General features: G+C 38.6%; 1 protein-coding gene across 1 annotated transcript; it reads left to right on the plus strand.

Moving 5' to 3' along the window:
• The first annotated feature begins 8,855 nt into the window (after nt 1-8,855).
• On the plus strand, nt 8,856-11,906 carry LOC149815942 (protein neprosin-like). The gene is made up of 7 exons (XM_089990350.1): nt 8,856-9,353; nt 9,725-9,811; nt 9,916-10,167; nt 10,414-10,578; nt 10,756-10,809; nt 10,927-11,073; nt 11,220-11,906. Exons 1-7 carry the CDS (start codon nt 9,195-9,197, stop codon nt 11,595-11,597), a joined length of 1,242 nt encoding a protein of 413 aa, XP_089846476.1. The 5' UTR covers nt 8,856-9,194; the 3' UTR covers nt 11,598-11,906.
• Nucleotides 11,907-17,621: the final 5,715 nt, after the last annotated feature.

Raw genomic sequence — 17,621 nt, forward strand, 5'->3', positions numbered from 1 at the left:
TCCTCTGGAATGAAAGCAAAAAAATAAAACAAAAAGGCTGAAACAGGGTCTCGCAGTCGTAGGGAAGGCGATAGAGCTCGCCAGAATCAGAATCGATTCCGGCGAGCTTCCCCCTTCACTGTGCTTCGCAATGAACCAAAGCAAAACAAAAAAAAAAGGAGCTCGTCGGAATCCATTCCAGCTAGCTTCTCCCCCTCCAGTGAGCTCCCCCACCTCCTTCAACAGCCAGGAAAAAGATCTGAAAAAAATACTAAAACAAGGCTAGGAGCTCGCCGGAATCCATTCCAACGAGCTCCCCCACCTCCTTCAACAGCCAGGAAAAAGATCTGAAAAAAAAATACTAAAACAAGGCTAGGAGCTCGCCGGAATCCATTCCAACGAGCTCCTCCTCCTCTTGCGATCTTCCCCCCTGCGGCGAGCTAACCCCACCCCCCTTCAGCAGCCAGGAAAAGAAAAAGATCCCCACCAAAAAAAAAACTAAAACAAGGCCAGGAGCTCGCCGGAATCCCCTCCGACGAGCTCCACACCACCCCCTTTTAGCAGCAAGGAAAAAAAATCTCCTCAAAAAAAATACTGAAACAGGGGGAGGAGCTCATAGAAATCTATTCCAGCGAGCTTCTTTCCCTCCGGCGAGCTCCCCCCTTCCGGCGAGGCATTTTTTTCGGCTTCCGCCTTTCTTTTTCCTTCCATGCTCTTCTTCTTCGTACAGGAGAGAGGAGAAGACAAACTCACCTGTGAAATTCCTGAGCAGCGTTACATGTTCCCCGCACTGTTTGCTAAAGTGCGTGTTCGGGTCCCAATGACAGCCACGTAGGTAAGGACGTGCTTTATTTAAGAAAAGATTCTATCCTTAAAAGGCCATGAACATCAACCCTCTCTCTTTCTCTTTGTGCCAGTTGTGGAGCCTGATTCAAAGTTTTTTATTTTTATGGAAGGGAGATCCGAGGACTTCCTCGATGTAGGTTCTACTGCACATTCAACTGGCAGGGGTCGAGGGGGCGCCCCTGACGATGGGTCTTTGAGGAGCAACGCCCTCCCCCCCCCGAAGAATCTTTTTTAGGGCCTTGTTTAAATCATTTCTTTTCTTTTCCTCGTGTAACTGTCGAAAAAAGAACAATAAAGTTTTTTCTTTGTGCGATTATGGTTTGTTACTCCCTCTCGAATTTGAAGTTAGGTTTTTTCACATAAATTTGTGTATCGTTGTGTTTTGTTTGATCATTTTTGCTTATTGTTTTCTTCGGTTGTTTCTTACTCGCGATTTTGGTAACACCCTTTCCCACTATTGGTATCATGAAATGATGATTCTAGAAAAAAAATGCTATGCAATTTACGAAAATCGCTTTACGATTTGCCTTTTTTTCGTAACGCGATTTACGAACATCTCGTAGCGATTTGTGGGTTTTTTTTTGCTACACGATTTTGTAAATCGCTACTCGATTTAGCGATTTGCTATTTTTTTCACTAGGCAATTTTCGTAAATCGCTACTCGATTTAGAGATTTTCTGGTTTTTTTTCTACACGATTTTCGTAAATCGCTACTCGATTTAGCGATTTACCATTTTTTTGCTATGTGATTTTCGTAAAGCGCTACTCGTTTAGCGATTTACGAAAATCGCATAGCGATTTGCTATTTTTTTTCGCTACGTGATTTTCATAAATCGCTACTCGATTTAGCGATTTGCCATTTTTTTCGCTACGCGATTTTCGTAAATTGTTACTGTGTGTAAATTATAAATCGTGATGCCGAACTCCACCCCCTTGAGCATGATCTTCACCGTGATCAGGCTGTAGTCGTCAGTCGTCCTGATGGCAGTCTTGAGGTCCGTGACAAAGAAGCTGGAGAGGAATGTGTCATTATCGACGTTGGTGAGGAGGTGGGTCCTGTCAAAGAGCACGACACCGGAGGTCAAGATGAGGGCCTCGTAGTGCCAGAACCTGACGAATGCCCGTCTGGACATGAGGGTGCGAACACCCATGTTGAGCAATGTCAAGGTGGCCTGAAAGGCATAGCCCTGATCAAAAGTATTGTTGACGTAGGGGTAGATGAATTGTACTTTGAAAGACTCTGTTGTAGGTATACTGGAGGAAGATTTTGTTGTAGGTATCCCTCGAAGGCGACGATGAGGCCGCCACAATCGGTTGCCCGTTGGACGAGGGCAACATTCTGGCCACTGCTAGTAGGAAGAGGACGATGATCATCATCGGATCGTCGGCTCTTTGCCTCCCTTAGTTTCTTCTCTAGAGAGAGAGGGTTTTACAATGTTTCACGAAGAAGGAAGAAAAAGAAAATGATGACGAAAAGTTCAAACAGAAAAAAAAGAGAGAGAGCTTGAGGTTTGTTTCACTGTTTGGACTTTGAAGAGTTAACATCATCCTTGACTTTTTGGATGGAGGACATTTTATCCTTTTCTTGAACCGGCCTTTCTTTTTTTTTGAATAATGAATTTTTTATCATTTTCTTGAACCATTGTTTCATGGAGAAAATAGCAAGAAAAGATACTTAAGTCTTTGCAACCGCACCAGACTTCGATGCTAAGTGATGTTGACACATACAGAAATACGAGCCCCACATGCTTATATATATGTGGCGCTCATTCGGACCCCGAACATGCACTGTAGCAATGCATCTTCGAGAAAGAACCCACAACACCCTCTCGTGAAATTCGGTATGACACACCTCAACCCATGAGATTCGAGATCTCACGGGTTGATGTTATTTTGAATCACATGTGATTTGAAATCACGTTGAGCACAAATTGAGCATGGGATTTGGGAACCTGTGAGATTCACTTTCTCATTTGTATGAGAAAGTGAATCTCATGTGATGCAACCAAACATACCCCCCAAGTGTAATCCTTGCATCTCAAGATCTGATCCCTTGAATTTGAGATCCTAAAGATCTAACTGCACCTTAGATATATTGCATGGTAATACCAAGTTGAATCAGTGCAGCAGCCACATCCTCAATGCACTCATGATGTAAAGAAACAGATATGCTTGAAAGACGCTTGGCATGAGAAGGGTATGGCTGCACTGTGGCATATATAGCTAGATGCACATATGATGGCTCATAAATACAATAGCTAGCCCTAGGGGTCTGTCAAACCCTCATTCTAGTAAAAAAATGCTGACCAAAAGTTCTTGAACAAGGTTTCAACTGACATAGATGGGCATGCTTGCATGATTTCACCATGGAGTAAGCCAAAAGCACATTTGGTATCATGTGAAATATGACCAAGTTCATGAGCTCCAAAGTATCTAGTATTAGAAACTAGAAATGCCATTTTTAGAGCTCATGATCTGGATAATGTTTTTTCTTGATCAAAGAACTAGATCATGTTTCACGTTATTACCAACACACATTAAGATCTTGGCATGGTTTTCTAGGCCATTTGTTCAATAAAATAAAAATGAATCATTTTTGTTAATATAATAATCCCTTCATCTAAAGGGAAAAAAAGAAATTGATGCCGATTTGCCTGCACAGCTAAATAACCAAGACTATATCACATAATAGGACATTGGACTCGCCAGGATCAATGTTTAAACCTTGGACAGGACATATAATGAGAGTAACAGACATTGGGATGACAAATTCACACCTCCCAGACAGTCAAAAGAACTCGTGTAGAGTGGCTTCTAAAGATTGTAAGGACGTGATTGACATTAGTTTAATAGCAATACATTGAGAAAGGCCATGTAGAGTATGGAAAGATAAAAAGTGATGGCTCATTCAGAGAGAGAGAGAGGTTATAACTCTGGAAAGTTGACAGAAACTTGTTTACACTAAAAACTCGAAAGTGAAAAGGTTCATACTTTTCTGAAGAGTAAAGTGAGCTCATCTTTGACATTTGCTAGTCAAGGGAGTTGAGAGTGTAAAAAGTCTCTTGTTTTTCTTCATGGTTTCCCTGCTGATATGATAAATTGAGAGAGAGAGCCGAAAGTAATTCAACATTACCACTCATGAAGATCAACAAAACGTTGAACCCATGAACTGAGATGCATACTCAAGATCAGCAGGAGGGAGTGGAAGATCACTAAGACGCATACATCACATAAACATCTACCAAGATTTTATGCATGAGGTTTTGAATGTTAACTCGAATATGCCGAAAATGAGCATCGTTTCGCGCCATCCAAACAAACCACCAAAAAGTAAGCAACCACGTCCGCCACATGAACCACCACCTCTTGCTGCGCCTAATACAAACCGGTCTCAAGATCAGATCTAGCGCAAAGGACTCCTCCTTAACAAATACTTCAGGATGCCTCCAGGTCCTTGCTAAAAATGTCTACAAATATTGGGCAAGAGAGAGAGAGAGAGGGGTGACAAAATTGTAGCTGGAAGGGCCCGGCCGGCTGAGGGCACCCAAGATTCTCCCACCCATGTGCGTCGGCAATGAAAGAAATCTATAGTATTTTCCATAGCCCATAATTCAAAATTTTTGTTTTCTCAATGTGTTAAAATTTCCCTTCACCCCAACTCCCCCACTATTTCATTATCCATAACGTATCCTCTATCATTTAACACATTTAACACATTGAGATATCATTTTAAAAGATATCACGTTTCAAGAGCAAGATGACATTTCTCAGTTATTTAAAAACAAAAAAAGTATTCAACTGTAATTTTTAAGCAGCATCCAAGTTCAAAGAAGGTACAGTAACACGATTAGTAAATTTATGAAGAATGTTGACGCCACACCAGATAGCTAGATCATTAAGTCATACTATCATAGTTTATGTATTATAAACCACGGGAGCTATCCCGGCCCAACTTGACAATAAAAAAAAGGTTTATGAAGAATTCACATATCTTAATCATAGTGAAACGTTTTTTTCGGCAAAATCTCGTTTTTCAAAAACTTGAGATAAATTGGAATCTTTTCATAAATCTCGCATTTTTTGGGCAAAATCTCAGCAATAAAAAATAAATTTAAAATTATAAAAATTATTTTTTATAAGAAAATATTAATAAAAATGATTTAAAAATAAAAAATACATGGTTTTTTTCATAAATCTTACAAGAAATTGCCGTTTTAAACTTTCAGGCAATTTCTCATGATATTATTGCAAATTTTTCATAAATTTTGCGATATTTGCCACTATGATCTTACAACAACAACAACAACTACGCCTTCATCCCAAAATAATTGGGGTCGGCGATATGAACCAAAAAAGAAAATCATTATGGGTCTTCCACATGAATCCTTCTCCTCCAATCATTTCTATCTAATGCCATGTCTTCGGTGAGGTTCAAAGCATTCATATCCTTTCCTATCACCTCCATCCATGTCTTCCTAGGCCTACCTCGACCTCTTTTAACTAATATATTTTTCCATTTCTCCATCCTTCTAACTGGAGCATCATTAGGCCTTCGCCGAATATGTCCAAACCACCGTAAACGATTCTCTCTCATCTTATTTTCAATGAGTGCAACACCTACCTTCTTACGTATCTCCTTGTTCCGAATCTTATCTTTTATTTGCCACTATGATCTCAATCATCTAATTTGACCTAAAGTTTGACGTTGAGTTGGGAATTGAGACAAGCCACTCATGGCTTGGTTCATGTTCATCTCGTAAAGAGCTTGTTCCAACTTATGAAATAGGCATTCAGAAGTTGAAAACGAACAATGAGTGCTGAACTCTGCTCGGCTCTCTAAAAATAAGTATAACTTACATATATTTTATATCATAGAGTTTAGATCTTTGAAGTGTCTGGCTTGCAAGTTTAAAGTACAAATCTTATTGCTTACCAATTTGAAACAATGTATTTATTTGGTAACGAACAAGCTTGAGGTTGGCTCAGTAGGTTTAGGGTTTAAATTATATCAATTTTAATTTAAAAAAAAAAGATCTTTTTTTAAATAAGTCAGCTTGAACTCAGCTTGTTTAACTTAGTTTGTTATAAGCTTGAACTCAACTTGGCTTGTAACAAGAACGAGTCTAGCTTAAACACCCTCTTTAGGGTTGGGAAACTAGACGAGTAGCCCACCGTTCCGTTTGGGTCTGTTCACAAATTGAGCTGGACAAGTTGAGCTATGAGCCAGCTCATTTAGGTAAATGGGGCGAGTATGAACATGCTTATGCTTTATTAGGGGTGTCAACAGGTTGGGTTTGTTTTGAACCCATGTCGAACCAGACCCAAACCTGCCTTGAGATGTTGGTACCGGGTCTCGACCCATGTCTAATCCGACCCACCATAAGAAAAACCATACCCAGATCCTATAAGGATTACATGAACCAGACCCAGACCATACCAGATAAAATAATAATTTTTTTATCATTTTTACATTAAAAGTTTGTGGATCTTAATGAAAACTCCGGTCAGGACTGGGCCGGGTATAAAATTTCACAAACCATACCCAATTCCATATATTAATTGGGTCTTCTTATTTATCAGAGCACATCCAGCTCGTTTACCAGCCCTAGTTTTTTGACATGGCAAACTCTAGTATGTGCTCGCATGCATCTGGGTGAGTTTGAAGTTGGGTTCACTATTCAGGATCCAGCCCGACCAAGCCTTTAAGAAGGGTTGGGCAAGCGTGAGAACAAAAGTTGCACATCTTTGAGCTTTGATGATACGGTTGCGTGCCAGCCTGTGATTTGTTGGGACCTGAATGGCATAATCAAATAAACCAACCATATAATCGACCTTCTCCTATCTTATTAAATTTCGGGAACCAAGATTTTTGCGTTACGTACAAATAACGGCGTCCGTTTCCGTTACGATGCCTCACTTCGACGCTTCTTTTTTTCCTCCCAACGGAAACTCTCAAAAATACCCTTTTATGCGCGATTGATATAATATTATACCCTCACTTTTAAAGTAAATGTTTCCGCAAGCGAAGGGTAGTTTCGTCTCTAACGACGAATTTGACTTTCTAAAAAAAAAATGCTTTCAAGAGGCCAAGACTGATGAATAAGGAGGCTATTTTGGACATTTTGAATAGACAAAGGCTAAATACAATCCGAAATCAAATCAGTAGTAATTTCTTTTTTTATCATTTTTAGGTGCTGTGGTAATTCCTGTACGGGGAGCTAGCCAGGGGTAAAAGATTACCATAGCAATTGACGAAAAGTTCCCCAAGACGGGCGACTAAATTACAGAAAAACCCTAATATTGTGGCATTTAACAATGCGTGGCACTCGAGCGGAGCGGTAAAAAAAAAAAATTGAACATTCCATCCCGCAAGGCAAGTTGTTAGCCAAATATCGGTAATTATGTGTAACAGAGAGGGTGTTTTGGGGAATGTTAAATGCAACGGTTATTTCCTGGCCGCCTTTAAATACAAAAAGTTACCTTTATGTCATTGAATGACGAAATCACCCATCAGTCTTCTAAATTCTGACACATCAAACCAGTAACTGGAGTTTCTTCTCAAAAAAAAAAAAAAAAAGTAAATGGAGATTGAATGGCATAAATGTCCCTGAGAATGGTACTACTAGGAACGCCTTTAAAAAATCCAGGGTTGCATGAACTCCGTACATCTCTTCTTCTAAGAAGGCTAATTGAGTAGGGCTGAGTCCAGAGTATCAGTCCTACGCGATAGACCAGACCCTGATGGGAAACACTGTTTAAACTGTCGGACTGAAATGAGAGACCTGAAAGTCTTGTGGACTCAACGGAGTAAAACTCTGAGGCCGCCCTTTCTCATCACAAGAGAGCTTGCTGCAAATGCACACAAGAAGTCGAACCCTCTTAACCAGCAATCAGTCGTGACAAAGTGGTAGTAAGCCCACGAAGAAGTGAAGAACTGCTAAGAGTTTCATAACAGCTAAAAGTAATGAATATATACAACTACAACTACGCTTTCATCCCAAAACAATTGGGGGTATGAATCAAAAAAGAAAATCATTTTGGGTCTTCTTTCTACATGAATCCTTCTCCTCCAATCATTTTTATCCAATGTCATGTCCTCTGTGAGGTTCAAAGCATTTATATCCTTATCACCTTCATCCATGTCTTTCTAGGCTTACTTCGACCTCTTTTAACTAATATATTTTTTCATTTTTTCATCTTTCTAATTGGAGCATCATTAGGCCTTCGCCGAATATGTTCAAACTACCGTAAACGATTTTCACGCCTACCTTCTTATGTATCTCCTCGTTTTGAATTTTATCTTTTATTGTATTTTCACACATTCATCTCAACATATGCATCTCAGCTACACTCATTTTTTGAATATGATGTCTCTTGGCGGCTCAACATTTTGTACCATATAGTAAAACGGGCTTAATAGTCGTCCTATAAAACTTTTTCTTCAACTGCAATGGCATTTTATGATCGCATAACACTCCAGTTGCACTTTTTCATTTTATCCATCCAACCTTTATCCTATGATTTACATCTCCATCAATTTCTTCATACTTTTAAATGATAGTTTCTTACTGACCAAGCTTCACTACACTTTCATCACTATTTTGTTGATTACTAATTTGACATTTCATGTATTATGTCTTACTTTTACTCAACTTAAAACCTCTTGCTTCCAATGTCTGTCTTCCTAATTCTAACTTAGCATTAACCTCAGTTTTAAACTCATCAATCAAAACAATATCATATACACCACTCATGAATATAGGAGTTGCTTTTGAGCCTTTTTAACTTAACCCAACTAAAATCTGCCATTTATCAAAATTCACGTGGTAGTTGTGAGTTTTGCTTGCAGTTTCACGGTGACAATTTATGCTTGATTTGGAAATACGATGAAAGAATCTTAGGCATGAATCCGTAAAAAGATTAGGGGTAGTATTGGAATTAAAAGTTCCCCTGTTCCACCTGTGACTAATTTGTTGCTTTTCGAGTGGTGGCTCTGGATTTACAAAGTTTTTAGATAGAGATTAGGAGAAGGAGAGAGAGAGAGGCTCAAAAACGACAAGGGTTGAGCTAAACTGAAACAGGCTAATGCTGTTTAGATCTATTCATGAATTTCTGCCATCTTCTCAATCTTTCCATTCTTTCAGCAAGGTTCCTTTTCTCTCTCTTCTTCCGTGTTCACTAAAAACCGCTTTTCACGCTTGAGGGGCGGTTTCATCATCTCGTCAGGCGGTTTTAGGATTGCAGAGCGCCATGATTCACAACACCCACGAGCTCTGAAGGGAGGAGGGGTTTGAGGGCACCCCTTGGTTTTCTTCTATCTTTGTTCCATAGTTTTGGGCCCTACCCATTTCATCTTTTTCCCCTTGGCAATGGCTGAGAGGTCTGCCAAAGACCTCAGAGTTTTGTTACCGCTTTTGCTTCTGCTTCTGGTCTCATCCTCACAAGGTAGAAGGCTCACTACCAGGCAGCATTTTGAAGTCCACAAGCATCTCAAGCGCTTAAACAAGCCTCCCGTGAAAACCATTCAGGTCCCTCTCCCTCTCTCTTTGGCTCTCTCTCTCTTGGTTTTAAGGGTTTATGGTTTTTGGGTTCCTCATTTTGCATGTTTGGCTGGGTTTTAGGGGTTTATGGTTTTCGGGTTCCTCATTTTGCATGTTTGGCTGGGTTTTAGGGGGTTTATGGTTTTTGGGATTTCCTTATTTTGCATGTTTGGCGGGGTTCTTAGGGTTTGTGGTTTTTGGGGTTTCCTTATTTTGCATGTTTGGCTGGGATTTTTGTGACCAATTTCGTTTGTTTAATAGGTTGCTAAGCATTTTTTGTGTTGTTTAACTTGTTGGGGATTAGGTAATACATTTTTTTGGGATTTTTTTAGCAATTTTTGTTTCTATTTTTTGGGCAGAGCCCAGATGGTGATATCATTGACTGTGTCCATCAATACCACCAACCTGCTTTTGATCATCCTTTTCTCAAGAACCATACCATTCAGGTAGGTTTCTGCTTCCTGTTTTTTCATGGAGTACTCTTTTGTAGGGGATGGTTCTGAAAGATTTCTTTTTTTCTGTCGTATTTTTCTTTTTGGTGATTCAATAGATGCAACCGAACTTCCATCCAGATGGTCTGTTTGGAACAAATAAGGCTGAATCTAGGATGGTGAAATCTCAAATCGTACAGCTTTGGCATAAGAATGGGAGGTGCCCAGATGGGACCATACCCATCAGAAGAACTAAAAAGGATGATATTCTAAGAGCCAGCTCTGTGAAGAGATTTGGGAGGAAGACACATAGATCTATCCCTCAGCCTAGGTCTGTTGATCCGGACTTGGTTAATGAAAGTGGTCATCAGGTACCAATTTTTTTTCCCCTTTTTCATGTAGCTACTTTTCTTTTGAGGTACTACTAATTTTTTTTCCCTTTTTCTTCTCAAAATATAAACGATTTTTTCATCCGGGTGCTTGTTATCTGTATATTTGTCTACATGAAAAGGCTATTTTTTCTTCTTTTAATCTATGTGTTCTCTGCAGTGTTTGTTTCTTTTGTGAGAATTTTGCTAATATATTTGTTTTTTTCTCTTTTTTGGATGGCATAATAGCATGCAATTGCTTATGTTGAAGGCGATAAATATTATGGAGCTAAAGCCACCATAAACGTCTGGGAACCTACAATTCAACAATCCAACGAGTTCAGCCTTTCACAGCTTTGGATATTAGGTGGCTCCTTTGGTCAAGATCTCAACAGCATTGAGGCTGGCTGGCAGGTGACAATAGATTTATAAAAGAAAATGAAAGATTGAACATATTTTAGTATATGCTCTCTGTGAAAATTGTTTTTCCTCGCTTTTTATAAGGATTCTGAAAATTCTGAACTGAAAGAAAAGAACAGCTTATATCTTGTGTGTTTCTGAACATTTGTTTTGACTTTGGCAAATACACAGGTAAGCCCAGATCTTTATGGGGACAATAACACCAGGCTCTTTACTTACTGGACTGTAAGTTTCTTGAGTGAATGTTTGGCCTTTCTTTTTACCATGTTAATTCCATTTTGAGTTCATATACAAGTTCCTAATATTTTGGTGTATTGTGCTTTCATTATTTGATTCAAACAGAGTGATGCATATCAAGCTACAGGGTGCTACAATCTCCTGTGCTCTGGCTTCATCCAAATCAATAGCGAGATAGCCATGGGGGCTAGCATTTCCCCTATCTCTGGTTTTAGTGGTTCCCAATATGATATCAGTATACTGGTGTGGAAGGTAAAAAATATAAATCAGAAAAATCCAAAACAGAAAACACAGAACCAGAGAATCTATCTGATATGTCTTTGTTTTATGTTAAAATTTTAAAACCTCCTTGCTCCTTTGTTGGGTTTTGTGTTAATTTTTGTTTTTCTTGACTGAAGGACCCCAAACAAGGAAATTGGTGGATGCAGTTTGGGAATGACTATGTGTTGGGCTACTGGCCTTCCTTCTTGTTCTCGTATTTGGCTGACAGTGCTAGCATGATTGAGTGGGGTGGAGAGGTAGTGAACTCAGAACCTGATGGTGTGCACACTTCAACTCAAATGGGCAGTGGTCGTTTCCCTGAGGAAGGTTTTGGGAAGGCCAGTTATTTCAGAAACGTTCAAATTGTGGATGCCTCAAATAATCTGAGAGCCCCCAAGGACGTTGAGACTTTTACCGAGCAATCCAGCTGCTATGATGTTCAGAATGGCAACAATGGTGAATGGGGCACTTATTTTTACTATGGGGGACCTGGTAAGAATCCAAACTGCCCATAAAAGTCGGAGAGGAGGTCTAATATGTCGTCAAGCTTGCTCTCCACCATGTGCCATTAAGATGTACCTTAAAAGATAAGCTCTATTTTTACTATTCATCACCCCCTCTTTCAACTCAAAAGATGCGATATTTTAGTGCTGCTTAAAGCAGCAATACTTTCTTTTAACATATATATACGTGAATGTTTTCTTTTAGTTTATATCTTTTGCTCTTTGTAAAAGATATGGAGGGGCCAACAATTTAGGCCTTTCTTTGTAAAATTATGGGTCTGCCTATTGGGTAATGAATGAATTTGTGAGAGCTTTTAACAATTTAGTGTTGTTGCTATGACTATAATTATGTGATGTCTGTTTCCTTCACCTTTTGGTCAAGTCTTTTGGGGAGCAAAGGATTACTGCCTTTGGTGATTTTTGGGAGTTAGGAACACGCTGGAACAGAGCATGTGAAAAGATAAAAATGTTGGAAAATATCATGTGGGGGTGGGGTTGGTAGCAGTCCCTTTTCTTCTCTCTCCAAGTATTTTTTAATTGAACCGGTCCAAGTAACGAGTCTGGATCCTCAATGAGGTAATCTTTCTTGTGCTCATGTGCTGCACACTGATTGGATGATGGATGGTGAAGGCAGTCTGTCAGAACCTTTAAAAGAATTGGGAATGATATATATTTAATAAACACGAAAGCATTTAAGGATGAGATTTGTGGTGTACAGAAGGAAAAAGAAAGATATATTTATTTCCAAATCAAGCTGCATTACCATTTAATGCAACTATAGCTAGAAATCACATTGACTACACTGCACATCTCTTAAGTACGCTGCTGCTCTCTTCATGTGGCATGCTGGACACTTGGTTGTACTATTGTGGCCCGGCCCTGTGCATGTGCCCTCATGAGAGAGAGAGAGAGAGAGAGAGATGCAAACTTAGATATTGGCTTGAGCATGGATGGTTTAGTTTTGTAAACCAGACCCAACGGATGTGATCGAATATGTTCACGAAAGGTCTTAAAGGAATCTAAATTCGATGGTTCGTATTGCATTTGCATTTTGCAATAAGCAATTCAGGTTTTCTTGTTGAAACGGTTTGATCTAAAACACTTTTTCTACCAAACAGTATGTGGTTCTTGGGAATAGTGTGAGGCTGAGAAACAAAGTTAACATGTTCATTTTGTGTGAACACACCTTTGTACCAACTGGGGCTCCTCTTGTTTGGTAGGAGCAGCTAGTGCACGTCACCTTGTGTTGCAGGTTCAAAACCCAGTGGTATTGGTTGTATGACTGGTAGGGTTCTGCCTAACCCCCATCTTGCCTTTAAAAAAAAGACCTTTGTACCAACAATTTGGTCGTTTTCAGATTAAATTTTACCAAATGAAACCGATCTTATGATAGGCGCTGCATCAACATTGCCAGAAGCTGATAGGGTGGTACTAGCAGAGATGAACCCTACTGGCTCTCAGTTACTCTGAACACACGCACATATACGCACGTACACGATTTTATCAATTTTAAACTAGTTATATTAATGTTTTTCTTTTCTTTTTTTAAAAAGATGAATAATTCATTAAGATGAAAGAGAGGAATAAACATGATATGACAAGATGCCATCCAAACAGAGAGATACAGACGCTTAAGAAGACTGCTTTGTAAAAGACCCAATTCGCTGTGAACCATCCATTCCAGATCAGTTTTGGTCCAGGACATGAGTGCAGCATGGAACACATCACTTTGGATGAGGATAGTAGTGTGAAGAAAAGAACATCTGTTCCAGAAATTTCTGTTACGTTCTTCCCAAACTCAGCCACCACGCCGAGATTAACCACGAAAGCCCCCACGGATATCCATTTACGAGAAGCAATCAGTTTAGAAGGCTCAATGAGCAGCTGCCTGAAGCAGGATGAAGGGTCGATATGCATTGAGATATCAGGCCAGCAAACCTTAAAAACGGAATTGAAATGACCAACCTTTGAAATCGGATAGAAAAAAAGTTCCGTTGATCCTCTGTTTGTGCAAAGCTTGCAAGAATGTGTGTGTGTGGGGGGGGGGGGGGGGGGGGGGGGGCAGTGGCGTAGCTAGGATTCATGTGAGGGGGGGGGGGGGGGGCAAACAGGGGTGCAGGAAAAAAAAACTGGTTTGATAGTCGGGGGTTCGGGTGCACGCCCCCGAAATTTATTTTTTTTGAGATAAAATAAAAAATGGCTACAATTATTAATAAAAATCTATTTCATATGGACAAATCAAACTATGGGCTAGAACTGGGCTTTTAAAAAAAAATAAAAAATTAACTGTTTCGCAGTCCTGCCCCCCCCCCCCCCCTTAGCTCCGCCTTTGGTGGGGGCATTCAAATGCCATCTAAAGTTGAACTGGCTTTTCATATTAAAATATGGCTGGCATACTGCACACATGCATGTGGGTACTACGTGCATGCTTGTGTATGTGTACTGCTTGCATGGTGATGGCAATGGTGACGGATGGTGGTGGTGGTAATGGTGATGGTGGTGGTGATGATAATGGTGGAGAAGTGGTGGTAGTGATGATGAGGGTGGTGACGGGGATGGAGTCCAAGAAAAGTAGTTGCAAAAAAAATATCTGATGTCTGACTATTTTTTCTTTAAAAAAAAAAGTCTTGCAACTGAGAACAATTAGGTTTCACAACTAAGTTTTGTTATTAATGTATAGGTGAATCTTAGTTTTTACCGGTGAAAGTTGAGTTTTACTGAATTGGTGATAGCCAAAGTGGCTTTCACATTTTAATAGAAGGGTAAAATCATCATAAATGCCCTCAAAAACAGCTAAAATCTGGTGGGTGAATATACTAGGAATATTGCGACTTGCTATTCTGGGAAATACCATTATTCTTAGGAGTAGTACGGTCATTTTCTATTTTTATAATGACTATAATATTTATTGGATGTTGAATATGCAGACATTAAATGCATATTTTAGAATTTCGTTAGACTCTATATCTAATATCCATAAATTTTTGAATAAATAAAAGAGGAATTTCTTGTTTCAATAAAATTAATATATATATATATATATATATACTCATAGTTATGAAAGAAAAGGAGTTAAGGAAAAAATCATAATTTTACTGATTTATTTTTAGAGTTTTAATCATTGGGTTGCATTCATATTGAAATTCCAAGAACGACCTTGATTTCATAAAAATCAGAGTTATAACGCATTCGAAATATGCTCAGCAAGCAAGTTCTAAGGTAAAAACAATAATTTTAGAACAATTCAAGGATACAATTGACCTAAGGGTCATAGTCATCCATTCACTCTCAATCAACCATATAAATTGTTTTTATTCAAAACCATACCCTTAATTAAAGATTAACCTATAAATGAAATAAAAATTTTCATTTAGGGGTTCAATTAGAAAAGGAAACTAGACAAAGCAATTAAACTAGGACCTAAAAAACTAGAGACTATGCAAAGTAGGTCTGGTTGGACTCTGGTGGATTGGATCTAGGGTTTTTACCCAAGGCCAAGGCCCTGTGGACTGGATCTGGTTTTGGCCCATGGTTTTCCAAAAGAGGAAGTCACCCCCCCCTCCCCCTCTTCCTTTCCACTTTTGTCAAGTTTGCCAAGTGAAAGCCTTCCCTATGGCATGTGACAACCACATCCAACCCTCTTCTTAGCTATAAATAGCCCTCCTCTCCTTAAGCTCAGCCCTTACTTAGTATTAGCCCAGCCCCCTAGACCCAACTTTGTTCATTCCTGGGCTTGACTCACCTAGCTCTCTTAGTGCACCCGGCTCCACCTTCCTCCACCAAAAGTAGGTTCTGCCCAACTCATCTCAGCCTAGTAAGGTTCAATTTTGTCAACCTTCGTCATCAAGGTTGCGTACCCAAAAAGATTATCAGAGGTATCATAGTATTATTTTTGAGAATTTTTCGCTTCTTTCAACAAGCGTTTTAAGGAAGGATCGTTTCTTATCAAATGCTCATAAAGCACATGATATTTGATATATGCAATAATTTATTAAAATTATTAATGCCTTTGATTATACAGTTCATCGTGACTTCTTGAAATAATTGATATTTCAAGATTGATTATGGATATTTTTAAAAAAGTATGGGTATTTTAAAAACACTTTACAAGAAATGAGTGCTTCACAAGAAAATAAATATTTTCAAGGAAAAATAAAGTGTTTCAAAGAGATAAAATATTTCCAAGCATTGTATTTACGAGAAAAATAATACATCAAAAAATAAATGATTTTCAAAAAAATACTTCACAAGTATCTTATAAGGTAAGGAACTAGTCCTAAAAAAATTGGATATTTGGAGAATATACCTTATAAAAATAACTATCCTTAATTCCTATAAACTCTATAACTATCCATGCTCACATAATACACAAAGACTCTTTGATCATGTGCCACATGAATAATTCAATAACAATGAGTTAGGGTTCGTGAAACCCTACGGGGCATATATAACAGCCACTATTAATGAGTATACATACAACTCCAAAATTTAGAGTCAAGGTTTAAAGAACCTTTGAGATACAACCTAAACTATTGTAGTGTGAAAATTTTGATAGTTGAGATCTGCTTGCATAGGCGAAGTACTCAAAAAACGCTAAAAATACTAGAAAGACACTGAAAGAGAGAATAATCTATTCATATACATACACTTAAATAAGTGCACATACGAGCAAAAGAATCCACCTTCATCGATGATGTACTCCTTAGTGCCAAAAGGTCAGAGCAGTACTGAATGAAAGGGAACATATAACTGTGTCGTAAAACATTAGCTACCCACATAGGGTATGCAGGCCATCGACAACCCAAAATGCCCATGAGAGATAAATATAGAAATAAAACGCTTACTAAGAAAGAAAACTCTCTGTTTCTCATTCAGGCCTATGCTTACCTTGGAGAAGGTAGGAAGTACAAACTTTGATGGATACTGTCGTTAATAAGCTCTTCGAGTAGCAATGACTTGACGTCCCTAGATATCAGAGATAGGAGAAAGGATCTACCACTTATATATCCTAAGTTGGTAGTTTTCATACTTTTGCAGAAGGTTAGGGTTTATCCTTGTTTATAGCCTAGGGTGAACTTTTCTCCCGATCATTGAACCACCATCTGCGGAATTATAAAGCCAATTAGTCATATGAGATTTTAAAACACATAGCATAATAAACCCTTGTACGGTCTCAGCTGACTCGAAGTTACCCATGTGAGTACCCATAATGAGGGTTAAAAATCAAAACATAAGTTCATCAGAATCACACTACTTCTATGATACAAACCAAACTCTCTAGATTTATGAATACTATATTGTAAATATTAAATATCATGGTTTTTACCTGGAATTGGTAAGATACCTACCAGGCTATCACAAGTCTAACTTTATTATTATAAAATTTTCAGGTGAGCAATGAACATGAGATGATGCGAGGCAATGACAACATTCAAAACCAACAACTTCTACGATCCAAGGGTCAACTTATGATACTTTTTGTCTTCTTTTTGAATCCTAAACAATCTAGAAGTTGTAAATCCATTTTGAAACTTTGATATATAAATATGTAAATTTTGTTGTGAAAATTTTGAATGTGATCTAATCTCTGAAAAGTATCTTCCTTCACCTATCACCCATTAGAGTCATTTGACCAGAATATCAAGTTGAAAAACTTCATTTTTTGCTGTTTGAGAGTTCGTAAAAATCTTGGGTCAAGGATCTCTGGGCATGACAGTGTAGAATCTCATTTACTTTTTGTATGTATTTTCATAATTTCCTTAATTTTTTAATTCTTTGATTCTTATAATTATTTATTTTTAAATAAAAATTAAAAAAACATCGATTCAAAACTATTCTATTCAATTCTGACTTGGCTGATTCGCTAAATCATTTTGAAAAATGATTTGGTTCAAAAACTAATTTTGACAACATTGCATAGCTTTGACTTTGCAGCAAGGCACACCCCTCGCATGATTCGAGCTGCGGTTATCCCATGTCAGGTGACAAACCATGGTCGCACCTAATCGGGAAGGCAAATCACCCATAGGCATGGAT

This window comes from Nuphar pumila, chromosome 15 (genome assembly GCF_984573655.1).
Source record: "Nuphar pumila chromosome 15, dmNupPumi1.hap1.1, whole genome shotgun sequence".
NCBI classification, from domain to species: Eukaryota; Viridiplantae; Streptophyta; class Magnoliopsida; order Nymphaeales; family Nymphaeaceae; genus Nuphar; species Nuphar pumila.